General features: G+C 46.9%; 1 protein-coding gene across 1 annotated transcript; it reads right to left on the reverse strand.

The window, feature by feature from the left end:
* On the reverse strand, positions 1 to 18,901 carry nelfcd (negative elongation factor complex member C/D). Its single transcript, XM_035387584.1, has 15 exons — positions 18,698 to 18,901; positions 18,076 to 18,185; positions 17,620 to 17,729; positions 13,565 to 13,674; positions 12,777 to 12,884; positions 12,434 to 12,586; positions 11,424 to 11,554; positions 10,525 to 10,690; positions 7,366 to 7,500; positions 6,289 to 6,428; positions 3,665 to 3,779; positions 3,461 to 3,556; positions 2,630 to 2,770; positions 1,920 to 2,049; positions 1 to 843 (listed from the first exon to the last, which is right to left on the reverse strand). The coding sequence occupies exons 1-15, from the start codon at positions 18,752 to 18,754 to the stop codon at positions 809 to 811; spliced, it is 1,737 nt and encodes a 578-aa protein (XP_035243475.1). The 5' UTR covers positions 18,755 to 18,901; the 3' UTR covers positions 1 to 808.
* Positions 18,902 to 21,078: the final 2,177 nt, after the last annotated feature.

Below are 21,078 nucleotides of genomic sequence, written 5' to 3' on the forward strand. Positions count from 1 at the left end.
TTTTTAATGTGTAAAAGCCTGGTTTTCCAACTCATGACCTCTTCCCTTAGCCTGTCAGGTCTTTCCCTGCTGTACCTGGGACAGACACTAGACAGGGGCTGAAGACTGGAGATATGTAGAATTAAGATGGTCCAAAAACGCTCTGCGAGCTGAGGATCTCTGGATGTGCCTTTTCTTCAGTCAGAGAAATCCGTGGTGATTTCCTTTACTGTGTGTCAACAATTTATTTTCAAAATAAATCAATTTGAAACATGCAGTGTGTGTAACTAAGACACTAGTTCCACATTGAAAATGAAGCAAGGACGCGGTAGATCTGTGTGTTAGAACAGGTATGTATTTATGCACTGAACAACGTTGATGCACAGCCTGTTACAACACAATATTTATGTTTTTTAAAAAAAGGAAGGAGGGAAAAAAAAAAAAAGATTGATGTTCTCGACCAGCTGTTAGGCTTTTCTTCCGTCTGTACTGTCTGCAGCGTCAGTCATAAGAGCAGCGCCAGGGTAACCATGGTAACCCGATATCTCTGCTCGTACAGGATGTTCATGAGAAGGCCGAGGCCCTGACGCCTCATCCAAAATGCGTTTGGGCCTCATTCCCACGAGCTCAGTGTGGGAGCCTCATTTCAGCATGGCTGGGCTGTGTAATGCAGTCTTATGTACAGGGTCTTGCATCCAGCCTGCCTCTCACCCCCTGGTCCTCCAGCCCCCACAGCAGTTGTGGGGGGCTGCCGGTGGGGGCTTGTGAGAGGTGGGGAGAGGGGGCTCGTCCCCCGCCAGCCCCACAGACGAGCTCCGCCCCCCAGGTCTCAGTTCATCATGATGAAGTTGGATTTACAGTGAGCTGAAAGGCAGAAGGGGAAACGCGCGCCGTAAGGCTAGCAGGACAAACTCTACCGCAGGTCACTCAGGATAGAGGAAGAGACGGAGTCAGAACTCTGCACTGCTAATAGACACACGCTATGCAACTCCAGGAGGGATCAATAGGGCCATTCACTAGCCTGTTCACAATATGGTGCAGCATGGAGGTCTAATACTGTGTGCTAGCCAATTAGCAGCACAAAGGTCTAATATTGTTCCTAATCGACTGGCACACAGTAAGATCGAATACTGTGTGCTAGCCAGTTAGCAGCACAGAGGTCTAATATTGTGTGCTAGCCAGTTAGCAGCACAGTGGTCTAATACTGTGTGCTAGCCAGTTAGCAGCACAGAGGTCTAATACTGTGTGCTAGCCGGTTAACAGCACAGTGGTCTAATGTGGCGTGCTAGCCCATCAGCAACACGAAATGAGCTAGCCCAATAGTAGCAGTTTTATACTGCGTGCTAGCCAGACAGCAGCGGTCTATACTGCATGCTAGCCCGATAGCAGCGGTCTATACTGCATGCTAGCCCAATTGCAGCGGTCTATACTGCATGCTAGCCCGATAGCAGCGGTCTATACTGCATGCCAGCCCAATAGCAGCGGTCTATACTGCATGCTAGCCCAATTGCAGCGGTCTATACTGCATGCTAGCCCGATAGCAGCGGTCTATACTGCATGCTAGCCCAATAGCAGTGGTCTATACTGCATGCTAGCCCAATAGCAGCGGTCTATACCGCATGCTAGCCCGATAGCAGCGGTCTATACCGCGTGCTAGCCCGATAGCAGAGGTCTATACCGCGTGCTAGCCCGATAGCAGTGGTCTATACCGCATGCTAGCCCGATAGCAGCGGTCTATACCGCGTGCTAGCCCGATAGCAGAGGTCTATACCGCGTGCTAGCCCGATAGCAGTGGTCTATACCGCGTGCTAGCCCGATAGCAGCGGTCTATACCGCGTGCTAGCCCGATAGCAGTGGTCTATACTGCGTGCTAGCCCGATAGCAGCGGTCTATACCGCATGCTAGCCCGATAGCAGTGCGGCTCCCCTGAGGAGACTCACCGATGAACTCTGCCACGGGGTCGTGCTCTCCCTCTGCGCGGATGGTGCCCGCGATGCTGTCGTTCTCCAGGATGGGCAGGAAGAGCTGCACGAAGTCCGAGGTGTAAGGAGGTGCAATCACGTCCAGGACCTAAAATCACCCACAGCATCTCAGACAGGATTCCGGAACTTTCCTACACCTCAAAGACCCACTAACACCAGTTAAAGAAGCCCATACACACTGCAGTGAGCTACTTACCACCAAAAAACTACAACTACACAAATGCTTTGATGACAGACACACTACAATAGGCCATATCATGATAATCATCAAAGCAATATAAATAATGTGTACACCTCAATATCCATGATAAATGCTGCACCAGGAATTTATTTTACCATTAACAAATTTAAAGAGATAGTTTGCATCCGTTAGGCCCAGGTCTGCTCAGCTAGTCGCCACAGATTATGTCATAAATTGGGGTACATCGAGCTCAAAACCTCCAGCCTCGAGAACGCGCAGCTCACTGTTAGCCGTTAGCTTGCTTAGCCAAATAACATTGATATTAAGGTGGCTGAGAATCACCTCCTGACAGCTATTTAACAAAGTCACTTTTAATAAAACAAACTTAAACGCTTAATTTTAAGACAAAAGCAAACATGACAGAGTGCTTCAGTTTGGTTTGTGAAAGACGCGGTGTCTTTTAGAACACTTCTGGCGACTGCCTGACCTCGGTGACGAAGTATCGTATGAGCGAAATGTCCGTGTTGAGCTTCTCCAGGCACTTGCGCATGTAGCCGACCACCGGCAGCACGTAGCCACGGCTCAGCAGGTGCACCATGCGGTCCAACAGGGTCTTCTTCAGCTCCAGCTAGCAGACCGAGAGGGAGGAGCAGCGGTCAGTCCCTGTGCGTGTACCAACAGGTACAGGAGCCGAGTACTAACGGTACCAATACAAAGGCATCGGAAAGAACTGAGTATGAGGTAAAGGAGGTCATACTTGTTACACAACATCTTTATCAGGAAACGTTTAAAATACTGCGTGCAGTTTTGGGCACTTGTGGAAAAATGTAGAAGCTCTTGAAAAATGCGCGCGTGTGTGTGCACGTACACGTGTGTGTGTGTGTGTGTGTGTGCTGTAAGAAGCTGACCGTCTCTCACCTGCTCCACGACATCCAGCTGCGAGTGTGTGTGTGTGTGTGTGTGTGTGTGTGTGTGTGCTGTAAGAAGCTGACCGTCTCTCACCTGCTCCATGACATCCAGCTGCGAGTGTGTGTGTGTGTGTGCTGTAAGAAGCTGACCGTCTCTCACCTGCTCCATGACATCCAGCTGCGAGTGTGTGTGTGTGTGTGTGCTGTAAGAAGCTGACTGTCTCTCACCTGCTCCATGACATCCAGCTGCGAGTGTGTGTGTGCGGGTGCGGGTGCATGTGTGTGCTCTGTAAGAAGATTACAGTCTCTCACCTGCTCCATGACGTCCAGCTGCGAGTGTGTGTGTGTGTGTGTGCGGGTGCGGGTGGGGGTGCATGTGTGTGCTCTGTAAGAAGATGACAGTCTCTCACCTGCTCCATGACATCCAGCTGTGAGTGCTCAGTCTCAAACAGCTTGACCAGCAGCTGCAGGACCTGAGGGTGCAGGAGCTGGTGGCAGGTGCTGATCTGCAGGGAGAGATGGGGGAGGAGTCAGAGCGCCTCATGCCAGGGGCGGAGCCTAACAATGGGGGTGGAGCCTAATGATGGGGGCAAGGCTCAACAGTGGTACGGTACCTCGTCTAACAGGGCCAGGTGAACGGGGGTGTGGTCCGTCTGCAGCTGGAAGTACCGGGGCTCCGAAACGGTCCAGTCCACCCACTTGAGCACACCCATGGCAACCACCGGGAACCTTAAACCCACAAGACCAGAGGTCACCAAGACAACACACTCAGGAATTCTCTAGACCAACCAGAAACCCAGCTCTATTGCCAACTGTCAAATTATGTTTCCTGAACATTTCAATGTGACACAGATTTTGTCTCCTGAACAGTCCTATTTGACTTATGATCTGAAAATTCATTAAAGGGCATGGCCAACTGCCATTACTATGGCAACGGACATTCTGTGCAGTGCTGTCCGGTAGCACTGGAACCTCCGGCATTTCAGAAGCAGAGAGGAGAGAAGAAACACAGGAGCTTCTGGTGCACCTACAGCATCTATGTACACAATATATTAGATAATTACAGCATATTACTGACAATTTTAACAGAACATATGTGTATATATATACATATATATATATATATATGCATGTCCCTCTATGAGGTTCTACTGAGGTCTGAGATAACAGTCACAATTAGCTGACTATCTGTTTGAAACTTGTCTTACAACATCCCCATCCCCATCCCCATCAACCCCTTAGTGGTGGAGAACTGCATGCATGTCAGGTAACAACTGAAGGTAGTGGTCGGCAATTCCAGTCCTGGAGGGGCGGTGTGTATCCAGGTTTTTGTTTACACCAATTAGCCTGGCTAATGAGCTGACTGGCTGTGTACACCAACACTGGTTCACAGATTAGATCACAGTAAAACATTTCATGAAGGGACATAAGAATAGTCTTCAGCTGTCATTCATGTGCTTATCAAGAAATGTAATTAAAATGTTAGCGGTGTAAATGTTAGGGCTAATTAAGTAATTAAGGTGAGAAGCTGGCATGAAAACAATTGTTGCCCAGGCCTGCTCCAGGCCATAATCCTGACCTGAATCTTGTGTCAAGCAGTGTCCCAGAACTGGCCAATAATTAAGTGACAGTAAGCTTGTGGGAAATAGTTAGAATCTTCTGTGATGCCAGTTGGGCCAATGCCTGAGCCCCTCTGCAGATGCTGGTTCTGTTGATCAGTTAAATGCAGTTTAAAACATCTTTCAAAATTTCTGCACGATTTGCATCTTCAATTTACCAACACGACACTCATTTTCATTGCTTTGGTTTCCTTTTTAGGTTTGTCATTTTCCTTTTCAGGACTAGATGTCTATACTTTTAGCCAATAGAACTCTAATTTCACGGCTCAGTCTATTGTTTAACCGGTTAGTAAGTGGAAACTTTCTGAAAGAATCATTTGCCATGAAGTGCATTAAATGGAAGCATCAGATTAACTGATTAAAAGTCATGACATGAGAATATGGGATATTTATATATTTATTAGATTTTTATAGATAATGAGCAAAGTAACAACAATTAACAGCTTGCTACACATCAGTGACAGAACAAAACCCAGCTACACAGGGGTCTCCTGGACCCAATCTGAGGACCCAGATGTAAAATACCAAATTAATACAGACCATCAGGAATGAATATAGCCGTTCAGAAAAGAATACAGCTCTTCAGAAATGAATATAGCCCATTGGGAATAAATATAGGCCTCTGGGAATTTATATAGCCATTTGGAAATGAATATAGCCCTTCAGAAATGAATATAGCCCTTCAGAAATGAATATAGCCCTTCAGGAATGAATATAGCCATTCAGAAGTGAATATAGCCCTTCAAAAAAGAATATAGCCCTTCAGAAATTAATATAGCCCTTCAGAAATGATTATAGCCCTTCAGAAATGAATATAGCCCTTCAGAAATGAATATAGCCCTTCAGAAATGAATATAGCCCTTCAGGAATGAATATAGCCATTCAGAAATGAATATAGCCCTTCAGAAATGAATATAGCCCTTCAGGAATGAATATAGCCATTCAGAAATGATTATAGCCCTTCAGAAATGAATATAGCCCTTCAGGAATGAATATAGCCATTCAGGAATGAATATAGCCCTTCAAAAAAGAATATAGCCCTTCAGAAATGAATATAGCCCTTCAGAAATGATTATAGCCCTTCAGAAATGAATATAGCCATTCAGGAATGAATATAGCCCTTCAAAAAAGAATATAGCCCTTCAGGAATGAATATAGCCATTCAGAAATGATTATAGCCCTTCAGAAATGAATATAGCCCTTCAGGAATGAATATAGCCATTCAGGAATGAATATAGCCCTTCAAAAAAGAATATAGCCCTTCAGAAATGAATATAGCCCTTCAGAAATGAATATAGCCCTTCAGAAATGATTATAGCCCTTCAGAAATGAATATAGCCATTCAGGAATGAATATAGCCCTTCAAAAAAGAATATAGCCCTTCAGGAATGAATATAGCCCTTCAGAAATGATTATAGCCCTTCAGAAATGATTATAGCCCTTCAGAAATGAATACAGCCATTCAGGAAATTGGTTTCCGCACAGCAGGTCTAGAGAATGGTGGGGCCATTGTGGGCGGGGCCTGTCTTGGGCTGGGCCCGAATCAGCCTACTGTGTCCTCAAAATATATATGTGGGCAGGGCCGGTGTGGGCGTGGCCAGAGGGGCGGGGCTGCTCACCGGATGCACTGGTACAGCGTGCTGAGTTCGGCCACCAGCTCTGTGGCGCCCTTGTTCTCGTTGCAGCAGAGGTTGTGCACCGTCTCGATGGCCTTGGACGTGGACTTGAGCTCGTCCTTGTTGATGTTCACACGCTTGTTCTGGGAGCCAAACAGAGAGGAGGGAGGGAGAGACTCAGCACTGCACAGTGTTTAGGCCAGAGATCTGCAGGCCCACCGCCACAACAGGGATGGGGTGCTTCAGAAATTAAATGCTCAGTGTCCACACACCTGATTTCCAAAACTAAAGCAGGCTGGGAGATCACAAAGGCCTGCAGACACAGTGCCCCCTGCAGGACTGGAGTTAAACCTGCAGACGCTGCGGCCCTCCAGAACTGGAGTTAAACCTGCAGACACTGCGGCTCTCCAGGACTGGAGTTATCCCTGCAGACACAGTGCCCCCTACAGGACTGGAGTTAAACCTGCAGACACAGCAGCCCTGCAGGACTGGAGTTAAACTTGCAGACACTGTGACTCTCCAGGACTGGAGTTAAACCTGCAGACACTACAGCCCTCCAGGACTGGAGTTAAACCAGCAGACACTGTGACCCCCCAGGACTGGAATTAAACCTGCAGACGCTGCAGCCCTGCAGGACTGGAGTTAAACCTGCAGACACAGCGCCCCCTCCAGGACTGGAGTTAAATCTGCAGACACTGCAGCCCTCCAGGACCGGAGTTAAATCTGCAGACACTGCAGCCCACCAGGACCGGAGTTAAATCTGCAGACACTGCAGCCCTTCAGGACTGGAGTTAAACCTGCAGACGCTGCAGCCCACCAGGACTGTAGATTAAGATGCCTGGATTAATTCCCCAAATAAGGGCCAATAAAGGGTTGATTAAGACTAAATGCAAAAGCTAAAGAAAACAAACTCACAATATCAGAAACAGGACTTTTTTTAAACAGTATTTCAGATATATTTTTACATCTTCAAATTATATTGAACAGTACTGCACCTTAACAAAAAACAAACATAAAGCATTTAGCATATGGTTAATATTTAAAGTGTACACATAAACCCCCACCCCAACCCCCCCTCACCTTTTTCCATGTCTCCACCACACTGGCTGCATAGGCCAGGATGTGGATGTACTTGTGTTTGTGGTCTTGGTTGATCTTGGCGCCTGGCTTGAACAGGGATTGCATGAACAGGTCCAGGAAGGCGGGCACTCGGATCTGAGGAGCCAATCGGAGATCAGGCTTCAGCTCAGTCATCATTTTAATTGGCCAGAGAACAGCTTGGGGACATTTAGGTCAGCCTGTTATACCCTTACTCCAGGGAGACCCCTATCCCTGAGTAAAGTAATGATGTTTAGACCCAAAATCCCAGGGTTACCATAAGCAAACACCCAACACTCCTGCACTCTGGCAGCCGCAGAGAATCTTCTGCACTAAGGCCAACGAGTGCAAAAAAAACATGGAATGCATAACAATGTCATGTACAGTTGCAATCAAAATTATTCAACCCCTGTGGAAACTGTAAATATTTTTAAATGTATTCTTTTTGGGAGACTTTGAACTAAAAAAAACAACATGTATGTCACTTGTGTGTTCTGTTAAAATTCAAAATAAAAATGTATTTTTTAAGATTTCCGAGTAGCATGTAAATTTAGTATTTCAGCCATTTCATAAATATTCAACCCCCATTCAATATCACCATTTTTTAAAAATATTTGCTGGGCTGTAGAATGACTAAATTTTGGGCAACACACTTAAGCCCTTAGGAAATCCATAACGACACTGTTTGCTTCACCTGTGATAAATATATAAATCCCACCGATGCACTTCTTCACATCAATTTGAAGCTGACTAGCAAACATGCCAAAGACAAAGGAGCTCTCTCAAAAGTTAAGAGAATAAATTATTTCATTGCATAAAAAAGGCAATGGATACAAAAAGATCTCCAAGATATTGAAAGTTCAAAGAGACACAATTGGCAGCATCATAAGGAGGTTTAAAAGTCATGGAATAGCAGTAAACCTACCTGGACGTGGAAGGATGAGTAAAGTTACATCAACTGGTATCAGGCACATCGTAAGAACTGCTGAGAAAACCCCTCATATTACTGCCAAAGGCTTACAGGATGACCTTTTGAAAGCTGGAACAAAAGTATCAGTACAGATGATAAGAAGGATATTGAACAAGCAAGGCCTTCATGGACGGACACCTCGCCGCACTCCACTCTAAGCATATGAAAAATCGACTTGAATATGCCAGACGTCATTTGGATAAGTCTATGGAGTTTTGGGAGAATATTTTATGAAGTGACCAGACAAAACTGGAATTGTTTAGACCCATGGATAAGCGGTATGTCTGGCGCAAGAAAGGTGCAGCTTATGACAAGAAGAACACGATCCCCACAGTCAAGTATGGAGGTGGGTCAGTCCTTCTGCGGGGGTGTTTTGCTGCTTCTGGTACTGGCAATCTTCAGCGTGTGACTGGCACCATGGATTCCTTGAAATACCAGGCCATTCTGGAGAAGAATGTGATGCCCTCAGTGCATAAGCTGAAGCCTGGTGATCATTGGACTTTCCAGCAAGACAATGATCCCAAGCATACATTCAAGTCAACCAAAGCTTGGTTCCGGGAACGATCTTGGAATGTCCTTGACTGGCGTTCTCAGTCCCCAGATTTAAATCCCATTGAAAATCTTTTGTGGGATTTGAAGAAAGCAGTGGCATCATGAAAACCAAAGAATATCGGTGAACTTGAAGCATTTGCACAGGAAGAATGGGCCAAGATTCCAAAAGAGAGGTGACAGAGGCTTGTGAGCACTTAAAGGAAGCGTTTATTAGAAGTTATAAAAGCTGAAGGATGTTCCAAAAAGTACTGATTTTGGGGGTTGAATAATTTGGTCATTGATTTTTTTGGAGAGAATTTCATTTTTTTCCTTATAACAAATAGTAAACTCAGCTGTATGTTTTCAAAATCACTTGAACATGCTCTAATAAACATGTATTTCTGTTTACAAAGGCCTTAGTTGATACATTGTCATGCAATTTTATTCACATCACAAAGACATCTTATGGGTTAGAGGGATTGAATAATTTTGATTGCAACTGTACTATAATGGAATGTAGAGCAATGCAATATGCTGTAATGTAACAAGCTGTAACATGTTGTAATGAGCTGTAATACGATTAATGCAATGGTCTATAATAAGCTATAATGTGCTGTAATGTAATGTATTGTCCTGTAATGAGCAGTAATGTGTAATGTGTTGTAATTGGCTGTAATGAGCTGTAATGTGTTGTAATGTAATTGGCTCTAATGAGCTGTAATATGTTGTAATATAATTGGCTGTAATGAGCTGCAATGTGTAATGAGTTGTAATGTAATTGGCTGTAATGAGATGTAATGTGTTGTAATATAATTGGCTGTAATGAGCAGTAATGTGTTGTAATGTAATGTGTTGTGCTGTAACAAGCTGTAACGTGCTGTAATTGGCTGTAGTGAGCTGTAATGTACTCTAATGTAACAAGCTGTAACATGTAAGCTGTAATGAGCTGTAATGTGTTGTAATGTAATTGGCTGTAATGAGCTGTAATGTGTTGTAATGTATTGTGCTGCAATGAGCTGTAATTGGCTGTAATGTACTGTAATGTAATTGGCTGTAATGTGTTGTAATTGGCTGTAATTAGCTGTAATGTAATTGGCTGTAATGAGCAGTAAAATGTTTTAATGTAATTGGCTGTAATGAGCTGTAATGTGTTGTAATGTAATTGGCTGTAATGAGCTGTAAAATGTTTTAATGTAATTGGCTGTAATGAGCTGTAATGTGCTGTAATGTAATTGGCTGTAATGTGTTGTAATGTAATGAGCTGTAATGTGCTGTAATGTAATTGGCTGTAATGTAATGAGCTGTAATGTAATTGGCTGTAATGTGTTGCAATGTAATGAGCTGTAATGTAATGAGCTGTAATGAGCTGTAATGTAATTGGCTGTAATGTGTTGCAATGTAATGAGCTGTAATGTGTTGTAATGTAATGAGCTGTAATGTGTTGTAATGTAATGAGCTGTAATGTGTTGTAATGTAATTGGCTGTAATGTGCTGTAATGTGCTGTAATGTAATTGGCTGTAATGAGCTGTAATGTAATTGGCTGTAATGTGTTGTAATGTAATGAGCTGTAATGTAATTGGCTGTAATGTAATGAGCTGTAATGTGCTGTAATGTAATTGGCTGTAATGGGGTGTCTCACCAGCTCTACAGGGGGCGGGTCCATGCTGCTGAACATCTTGAAGAGGACAGTGATGTCGGCTGGGTTGAGCGCCCCCTTGGACAGCATGGCGCCCAGCGCCTGGCAGGCCCGAGGGTAGGCCGCCGCCGTGCCCAAGGCCAGCGTGATCTGACTGGCATCGTGGCCCCTGGCAACAGTCACAGACAACAAATATTACCCCTTTCATCTTCTACCACAGATGTCAACCATTTCATCTCCTACCACAGATATCAACAGATCCATCTCCTACCACAGATGTCAACCATTTCATCTCCTACCACAGATATCAACAGATCCATCTCCTACCACAGATATCAACAGATCCATCTCCTACCACAGATGTCAACAGATCCATCTCCTACCACAGATATCTACGGTTTCATCTCCTACCACAAAAATCAACAGATTCACCTCCTACCACAGATATCCACAAATTAATCTCCTACCACAGATATCAGATTCATCTCCTACCACAGATATAAACAAATTCATCTCTTACCACAATTTTCAACAGATCAAGATCCTACCACAGATATCAACAGATTCATCCTGGTATCATACCAACTCCTAACAGGAATATCACTGTGTGTTGTTCTTGGCCAGGCTGCAAAACAACCCAACAGCGTGCAGAATCCCACAACTCATAATATCCTTTCTTCCAAATGCAAACTTACACACAGTACAACACATGGCTAAACTGTGCAAGGTGCAGGCTAACCTGTAAATTATTTCACCGAGGTCTGGTATACCAATAATAATGTACCTACAACATGCCACAAATTATTCTTGCTACTTTGTGCCGATATCGTGCAGCCTGACACGCCAGTTTGCCCACTAAACCCAAGTCATGACGAGTGTGTAATTGGGCGGGTGGGCGGTACCTCTGGTGGGCGGACTTCTGCACTTCCTGTCCAATCCTGCGCATGGCCGAGCCGCCCTGCTCCTCCTGGGACAGGATGGACATCATGGACTGGGCAAACAGGTACGTGTGCTCGCCGTGACACACCATCTTCTGCAGAGACAACATGGGCCGGTGACATCACGCACCAGGGACAACACACACCAGAGACAACACGCACCAGGGACAACACGCACCAGAGACAACACACACCAGGGACAACACACACCAGGGATAACACGCACCAGAGACAACACGCACCAGAGACAACACGCACCAGAGACAACACGCACCAGGGACAACACACGCCAGAGACAACACGCGCCAGAGACATCATGCACCAGGGACAACACGCACCAGAGACAACACACCAGAGATAGGACGAGAACAAGGACAGCAAAACAGCTTCAGAATCTAAAGAAACATAAGGAAGTGTGCTTCAGGAAGTCATTTCCTGTGTTTTAATGTGGTGACCATGGTCATCAGTGCTACGTCTGTAGAAGATTATTTTTTTAACACGAATAATCAATTAAATCCGGATGTATATATCTATACGTGTATACACGCGCACACATGCGTAGACCCCGTGTGTGTATGTGTTGTGTGACTGTATGTGTTTTGCGTGCAAGTGTGTGCATGGGTTGTGTGTATTAGTGTGTGTGCGTTTGGATTTGCATGTGTGTGTCTGTGTGTGTGTGTGTGTGTATGTATGGATTGGGTGTTTGAGTGTGTGTCTGTGTGTGTGTGTATGGATTGCGTGTTTGATTGTGTGTGCATGGATTGGGTGTTTGAGTGTGTGTGTGTATAGATTAGGTGTTTGAGTGTATGTGTGTGTGTGTGTGTGTATAGATTGGGTGTTTGATTGTGTGTGCATGGATTGGGTGTTTGAGTGTGTGTGTGTGTGTGTGTGAGTGTGTGTGTGTGTGTGTGTGAGTGTGTGTGTGAGTGAGTGAGTGTGTGTGTGAGTGTGTGTGTGAGAGACCGTGCACTCACAGCAAACTCAGGCAGGTTTTTCTCCAGGTTGTCCTCTCCCCCGTCCAGCAGGGTGGCCAGAGACGTGCGCAGCACGCGGGAGAAAACCTCCAGCTGCTGGCAGGCCGTCGACACGCTGGTGATCTCCCCCTGGTACCCTGCGTCTGAGATCAGCTACCATACGCACGCACACGCAGGCGCGCACACGTGCACGTACGCACACACAGAGCCACACACACAGAACCACACATAGACACACACACACGGCGTTAGGTGCAAGGACAGGGATCTGTATCTCTTCCTCCATCAGTGGAAGCTGCAGGTAACGTCCCCATCGCCAGATGAAAGAAGCCACAGAGCGCACCTTCACTGTGAAGTTGAGCATCAGGCAGTCAGGATGGGCCTCAGCCAGCTTGTAAAACAGGTCCCTCCAGGTGGTGTGAGCGATCATCTGCTCCAGCCAGGCTGGAGTCTGAGGACAGAGCAGCCGGTTACTTCCCTAAGCATCCTCCAGCACACACTTACCAGAATGGGGAGGGAGGGGGGTATTTAACAAAGCAGGATTACTGAGTAATAAATCCATGTTCCAGATTTGGGAGCTGTTCCGGGTTTTACTCAGTGCACTCATCCAGCTAACTCGGTAATCCTACTTTGTGAAACAGGGCCCAGAGCTGATTACTTCCCAAAACATCCCACAAATAGACCTATATCTGAACTACACCGGCCCTCCGTGGTGGAAGAACATTGCAAACTGGTGTATTAGAACAGCATTTTAGCAAACAAAATATTTCCTATGAAAAAGCAAGTGACATGACCAATTAGCAAAACTAAGGAAAAAGGTTCATTACTTGCTCCCGGGTCTTAATGCTAAAGCGTGATCAAGTTAAGAACAGGCATGGTGTTAATAGCTATGAGCAGAGTTATATAAACAGAGAAAAGATGCTCTGGGATCAGAGTTCAGGGCTTTGACCCTAGGTGCAGTTTAAGCGGGTGAGTGTTGGGTCTGTGGTGGAAAACGCCACAGACCCAACACCTTTCTGCCCTTCTGCCTGTAATGGGAGCTTGTTCCTGCACTGCAGGGCCTGAGCACCGCAGAGATGTGTCTGAGAAGAGGAGACGAGCGCAGCACGGGGAACGGCGTGGGGGACGCACCTCTCCTTCCACGGTGAAAATGGAGTCTGCTTTCTGAGGGTCGAAGTGCTTGATGAGCAGGCTCTTCAGGTGGTTCTCCACCCGCTCCTGGACCTGAGCCGGCTCCATGCCTGCGACCCCAAAAACAGAGAGCAGGGCTGAACCAGGGCGTGCAGCCCAGGGCTCCGGCACCGGGAGGCTATGAGCTCCGGGCTCTGAGGGCCTGTCTTCACCTCAAAATCAGCCACCGATTCAGACCCAGACCAAATGAAGGGAGTTAACAGTGTACTCCACTGCTTAAACTGGCCTCTCAAATACCAGGGTTACAGACCTCCGATATAAACAGACAGAGGTTGTTAAAACAAATCCGGAACAACCTCAATTCTCATTTTAAGTTTATTTTTCCCAAGTAACCTTATTTTTAAGTATTCTAATGTTAATACTTTCACTTGTCTCCCCTCCACGTTTCAATCACTCAGACAAAATATATAATATATATAAATGCAGTCCATTTACCATTTACCATTTACAAAATGGCAAAATCCACCATTTTTTAACATGAAAGGAAATACCTCTGTAATCAGTGCGTTATTCGACTCAGCTTTTCAGCTGCTAATTAGGTACATTCGGAGCGACGCTAGCGTCGCTCCCTCCTAGTTTATGAGCCAGTTCCCCATTCCAGTCTGTGCTCTCCCCCTCAGAAGGCGCTTCCAGCGACGTAGCCCCCCCCGACAACGGAACCCCTCTAACCTCTGCTACCCCCCGCTGACCCCCTGTGAGAACTTCACGGTCACAGGGGGACTATGGAACTGCCAGTCTGTTACGCGCAAGGCAGACTTCATTTCTGCCTATGCCTCCCTCCAATCCCTGCAGTTCCTTGCCCTCACAGAGACCTGGATCACACCAGACAACTCTGCCACTCCTGCTGCCCTCTCATCCTCCTACTCCTTCTCCCACACCCCCCGGCGATCTGGCCGTGGTGGTGGTACTGGTCTACTGATCTCCCCCACCTGGAAATTCTCTGTTCTCCCCCTCCCTGATCTGTCCATATCCACTTTTGAATTCCATCCTGTCTCTATCACCTACCCTGCTAACCTTTATATTATTGTTATTTATCGCCCCCCGGGGCCCCTGGGAAGCTTCCTGGATGAGCTAGACACCCTGCTCAGCTCCTTCCCTGAGGACGGCACCCCGCTGATCCTCCTTGGAGATTTTAACATCCACCTAGAAGCCTCCCAGTCTGCTGCCTTCCTACCACTACTTCACTCCTTTGACCTCTCCCTACAACACTCTCCTCCAACCCACAAGGCAGGCAACCTCCTAGACCTGATCTTCCTGAGGACCTGCTCCAGCTCCAATCTTACGGTTACCCCCCTGCATACGTCTGACCATCATTTCATCTCCTTCTCCCTCCCCCTCTCTCCACACCCTCCCTCTCCCCCTCCCATCCCCACTGTCACTGTCCGCCGTAACCTCCGCTCCCTATCACCCTCTTCTCTTGCTCACAGAGTGACTGCCTCCCTCCCCACTCTTCAATCATTTTCCAAGCTCCCCACTAACTCTGCATCCTCCACCCTGACGTCATCTCTCTCCTCAGCACTCGACTCCCTATGCCCCTTCGTCCCTAGGCCAGCACGTTCATCCCCTCCCAGTCCATGGATGTCTGACATCCTGCGCACCTCCAGGGCCACCCTCCGCGCTGCTGAGAGGAAGTGGGCCAAATCCAGGGACCCATCTGACCTCTCAGCCTATCAATCTCTCCTGAAAGAGTTCTCCTCTTCTGTCACTGCCGCTAAGGCAAAATTCTACCAAACCAAAATTCATAACTCCATTTCTAACCCTCGTCAACTTTTCTCTATTTTCTCTTCTCTCCTCAGCGTGCCACCTCCTCCACCCCAGTCTTCCTTCACTGCAGATGACTTTGCAGCATTCTTTGACGAAAAGATTGCAGACATCCGCACCTCCTTTGCCCCCTCTGCGTCCTCCGCCCCCTCTGCGTCCTCCGCCCCCTCTGCGTCCTCCGCCCCCTCTGCGTCCTCCGCCCCCTGTTTCTCCACATTTTCTCTCCTCTCAGACACTGAAGTCTCCCAGCTTCTGCTCACCCACCGCCCTACCACCTGCGCCCTCGACCCTATCCCCTCATCTGTCCTTCAAGCAATCACACCAGACATCCTCCCTTTTGTCGCCTCCCTCGTGAACTCATCCCTATCTTCTGGATGTTTCCCCTCATCCTTCAAGAAGGCCCACATCACCCCGCTGCTGAAGAAACCCACACTAGATCCTTCAGTCATTCAGAACTACCGCCCGGTATCTCTCCTCCCTTTCCTATCCAAAACACTCGAACGTGCTGCATCTAACCAGCTCTCTGCTTATTTCTCTGAGAACAACCTGCTTGATCCCCACCAGTCTGGCTTCAGGCCTGGCCACTCGACTGAGACTGCACTCCTCTCGGTCAGTGAGTCACTCCATGCCGCACGAGCAGCCTCCCTCTCCTCTGTCCTGATTCTCCTAGACCTCTCCGCTGCATTTGACACTGTGGACCACTCTACCCTCCTGTCCTCCCTGGCAGCATCAGGGATCCGCGGCACAGTCCTTGACTGGATTGAGTCCTACCTCTCTGACCGCTCCTTCCAGGTTGCCTGGGCGGGTAAGGTATCACCACCCCGTCCCCTCACTACCGGAGTTCCCCAGGGTTCAGTCCTTGGTCCCCTTCTCTTCTCCATGTACACCAGATCCCTTGGCCCTGTAATATCTGCCCATGGCCTGTCCTATCATTCCTATGCCGACGACACGCAACTCTTTCTCTCCTTCTCCCCATCGGACACACAGGTCCCTGCCCGCATCTCCGCTTGCCTGAGGGACATACAGAGCTGGATGGACAATCACCACCTGAAGCTCAACCCGGGAAAGACGGAGCTAATCTTTATTCCTGCTCTATCCTCTCCCCTCCTCGACTTTTCCATTTCCTTAGGGGACACCGTAGTGACATCATCACCCTGCGCCAAGAATCTCGGAGTGATGATGGACAACAGGCTGTCCCTCTCCAACAACATTGCAGCAGTAACCCGGGCATGCAGATTTTTCCTATATAACATCCGCAGAATCCGCCCCTTTCTCACCACCTACTCAACCCAGCTCCTGGTCCAAGCAATGGTTCTATCCCGCCTGGACTACTGCAACTCTCTTCTGGCTGGACTACCGGCATCTGCCACCAGACCCCTGCAACTCATCCAGAATGCTGCGGCTCGTCTGGTCTTCAACCTCCCCAGACACTCCCACGTAACTCCCCTGCTCACTACCCTCCACTGGCTGCCTGTTATAGCTCGCATCAAATTCAAAACATTGGTTCTAGCATACCAGGCAGTCAAGGGATCAGCCCCAGCATACCTTCACAAGATTTTCAAACCCTACATGCCAGCCAGATCCCTCCGTTCTGCTACCTCAGGATGCCTAGCACCTCCCCCTCTTCGCACCTGCACTTCCAGAACACGTCTCCTGTCTGTTCTGGCCCCACGATGGTGGAATGACCTCCCTGTGGAGGTCAGAACAGCTGAGACTGTGAACAATTTCAAACGACGACTGAAGACCCACCTCTTCAGGCTGCACCTCTCCCCATCCCTCCTTTCCCCCCCTGTAAATGACTAAACTTAGGGGTGTAACTAGGCAGCTGTTTAATAAGTGACTTAGTTGATGCGCCAGTCTTAACGACTACTTGTATTTTTATTTATTTTTATTTTTCCATAGATTGCGTTGTTGCCGTTCTCGTTGTTAGTGTTAATCAGTTTAACCACCAGGGTCCAAGTTGAACTATGCGGTTGTTCCCTGTACTTGGACCGGTACTTCTCTCTAGGGGTTTCGTCATACTTGTTCCTGGTTATGGTTATACACTTTGTTGTACGTCGCTCTGGATAAGAGCGTCTGCCAAATGCCTGTAATGTAATGTAATGTAATGTAATGTAAATACGCAGACACAGACATCTAAACATTAAACAACTGGTTTAAGTGCGGTCACGCCATGCCACGGTTCATTTTATAAAGAAAATAACATTTTTTAAAAACATTAAGAAAAAACGCACCCATCTGAATGAGCCACTCTGCTAGCAGGTTAACGGTCTGCGCCACCGCGGAGTAGTTTTCAGACAGGAGCTGGATCACGTGCTCGGGAGATCCGCCTGCCTGGAAGTACCTGCGGAGGCAACGGTGGAGAGCTAATCTCGGCCGTATTCCTAAATCTAGGATCAGCTTTGCCTTTCAGCTCATTACCAGAGACTGTAAAAAAGAACGGGAGAAACCTGACTCCCGATCAGCACTCCATTTTGAAATTGGGGCCCTATATTTATACAGGGGACCACAGTTTAGGACAGGGAGGAGGTGAGCAAACGACTGGAATAGAGGTACATTTGCTGAGAATAAAAACGAGAGAATTCATTTTCATCAACACCGGCAGCAGGTGGTTTAGCAATGGCTAGAAGAGCACCCTAAATTAGTTTAGCTAACTTTGCTACAGGATGTTATTTTAACCAGTATCTTACGTTTTGAGTGTGTTGAAGACAGCAGGCTCCATAATATAATCTCTGCTCGAGAACTTCTGCAGGCATTCTTCTTGTACCTTCCCATCGGACTCGCCTTCCACATACCCATCCTGGCCAAAAACACATGCATACTTCAGCAACGATGCACACGACTCTGAAGCTAAGGGGATTTGGAGTTAACATGCTAGCTAGCTGGCTTATTCTCGTATCCTTACAATGGAACAGCAGGTCGGGTAATCGTGTGGCACCAGAGTAGCAAAACAGTTAGACTAAGCAACTAACAATGATCGGTCTAGCGTGTTTGGCTAACGTCAGACGCTCCCGCAACTCTACCTAGCCATAACTTGCAATAACGATAAGACTAGTACATTGCCTTTGCATGTCCTAAAATAAAAGAAGACACGCTAGTGTCTCAGTGTCAAACCTAAATTTGAGGCGAAAAAAAGTTACCTAACTAGCGTTATTAGCAAGAATACGCGTATTTCATAACGTCAAAATGAAGTTGAAAGGACGTTAGTTAGCTAGCTAACTGTTTATCAAAATATCGGTTGCTATGCAGCTAGCTAACGTTAGCTTGGTAGTTGTCAAAAACTGACATGATACGCTAGACTGAGTTACACACCATGCCGCCATCTGGGCCGTCCCAGTCACCCGCCGTGCCGTAATATTCTTCATCCATAGCTAGATGCACCACAAAAAGAAATTATGAAACTGCTCCTAGGTAACAACGTTGTAAATCAAAAATAAATTACCAAAATCTCAGGTCGTTTCAGAAAAACGAGTTGTCGCCCAAATTGTGCGTCATAACATGTCACCCATAGATGTCAACACAGCACCGCGCTGTGGTATGGAGGATTCGTTGCCAGTTTAGAGCTGCGAAATTGGTTTAGCATTAGTAAAGCTACCTGTTACACTAGCTGGGTCCTGTCCGCAAACCCACTTCGCGTATGTTTTTGTCGTTGTTAATATTTTTAATAAGTCCATACATTTTTCTGCATATCGAGATACTACTTTTACCCCTACTTTTAAGGCATGAAAGAATGACCCACATCCCATGATTATTAATTAATCACACAGTTACTTCACAAATGCAGCTTGGTGAGTTAGTTGCTGAATTTGCAAACATGACAAAAGCGAAAAATTGCCAGTTGCACACCATATGGAACTAACGGGCAGTTGGCGCAGGATGGGGCTCATCCATTCATCCACAGCGTGGTGCCTTACCTGTGAGCAGCCCCAGCAGATAATTTCAACGATTTCATGCAAGCTAGTCCTCTATTTACAGGCCAGGTGCTTGATACTGCTTTGATGAAAGATACCTGCCTCGCACAAATTTGACCCCGTAACAACATAAAATTACCCCAATTGGGCAGTCTGGCAACACTGCCTTTGGGCATGAGGTCGGGATTCGGACCTGGAGTAATCGGCCAGGGGTGATGGGGCCTCCAGACCCATCCCACAAGCCCTGGGGGTCAGAACTGCAGAGGTGCGTGAGAAGACCGACGGCAGTGTTTTCATGTTCATGCACTCATCCCGTGTGTTCAACAATGTCCTAAACACCTTTAATGTATCGGCGCTGGCCAATATGTTGGCCCCAAATTCTCAAACCTTGAATTAAACCTTGTATTTGAAACGGTGCTCTGCAGTAGTCCTGTCTCTCAGGAGAGAACTTTTGTGAGCAAACATCTCTTAGTTGACTTTAGTTTACTGCTTGTAAAATATTTTACCGCATGTAAAAAAAGCACATTATTTTTAAATGATACTTTTCAAGAGGAAGATTTGTGCTGACCAATGCCTCCGTCAAATATGAATGAGATTATACCACCACTTGCTGCTTGCTTCCCCTGTAGCTTCTTGACAGCCATTTCTCCACTTGCCCGTGGGTGTCTCAGACTGCTCTTATGACTATGTGCAGATCCATTGAAATCATTGTCACGTTTTCGAGATAAGTTGCAAAATGGGAAAAATAAATTAATTCTTGACTTTCTTTTCCCCATTTTACCATTTGAAATTGCATTCCATCTGGAAGCTCTTTTTGGTTGATGGAAAAGGTTTTTATTGGCCTTTCCTGAACCAAGACCTTGAGGTTTGGCCATTCCTGTTCAGTTCTACAGCAAACATCATGCAGAACTTTTCCATGTGGCTGAGTGAGGACTGAGAGCGTCTGGTCAAAGTGCGAGGGGGAAAGAACAATCCGATCAGTGACTGCATTTCGGGTTGGGTTCACCAAGATTGCGTATGGCTGAAAGGCGTAGTAATATTCAGTCGCTCTGATACTGTGTCCACCATGTGGACCAGGAGTGTTACACTCAAATCCTGGAGAGGCGTGGTGTCTGTGGCTATTGGTGGTTTCCTTTCAATCAGCACCCAATTCAGGCCTTCAGAACAAGGCGTGTGGATTCCTCAGCCAATCAGCGACTGAAGCGCTGGTGTTGAGAGACGCCGAAGACCAGCCGTGTGGCCCTTCTGGACCAGATTCTGACGACAGTGACGTAGGCCTACAGACGGTATGTCAGGGGTGTCACACTGAACCCCAAAGGGGCCGCAGTGTCTGCGGGTTTTTGAGTTTGCCTTTCAATCAGCAGCCTATTAAGGCTTTGAGAACAAGGTGTGTAGATCCCTTAGCCAATCGACGACTTAAATGAAACACTCGCGCCAAAAACACCCCAAAAACCTGCAGACGCTGCGGCCCTCCAGGACTGGAGTTGGACACCTGTGTGGTATGTGCATAACACCGAGAGTTGAACTCATGGGCACACATAATGGACAGCATCTCACTGACTGAACATGACCAGCGAGCACCAAACACTCCTGGTCTGAACACTGACATCTGCACAATACATCAGATTAGCAGGGACAGCTGGAGAAGACCCTCGGAAAGGTGGCATGAAACTGCACCTTACCTTCACACGCCCCACGAAAACACCTCTAACGATGTGCCCCACATCAACCCAAACACTCATCACCACCTTAAGTATATAAAGTATTCAAACCTTGTTTAAA

This window comes from Anguilla anguilla, chromosome 13 (assembly GCF_013347855.1).
Source record: "Anguilla anguilla isolate fAngAng1 chromosome 13, fAngAng1.pri, whole genome shotgun sequence".
NCBI classification, from domain to species: Eukaryota; Metazoa; Chordata; class Actinopteri; order Anguilliformes; family Anguillidae; genus Anguilla; species Anguilla anguilla.

Bases quoted from the DNA above. Each gene is read 5' to 3' on its own strand.
- nelfcd (XM_035387584.1), bottom strand. From the start codon at position 18,754: ATGGATGAAGAATATTACGGCACGGCGGGTGACTGGGACGGCCCAGAT. The intron at 13,675-17,619 runs GTGCGTTTTTTC...TTGGGGTCGCAG, and splicing joins AGAGTGGCTCATTCAGATGG to GCATGGAGCCGGCTCAGGTC. The intron at 6,429-7,365 runs GTGAGGGGGGGT...TTTGGCTCCCAG, and splicing joins TGGTGGAGACATGGAAAAAG to AACAAGCGTGTGAACATCAA.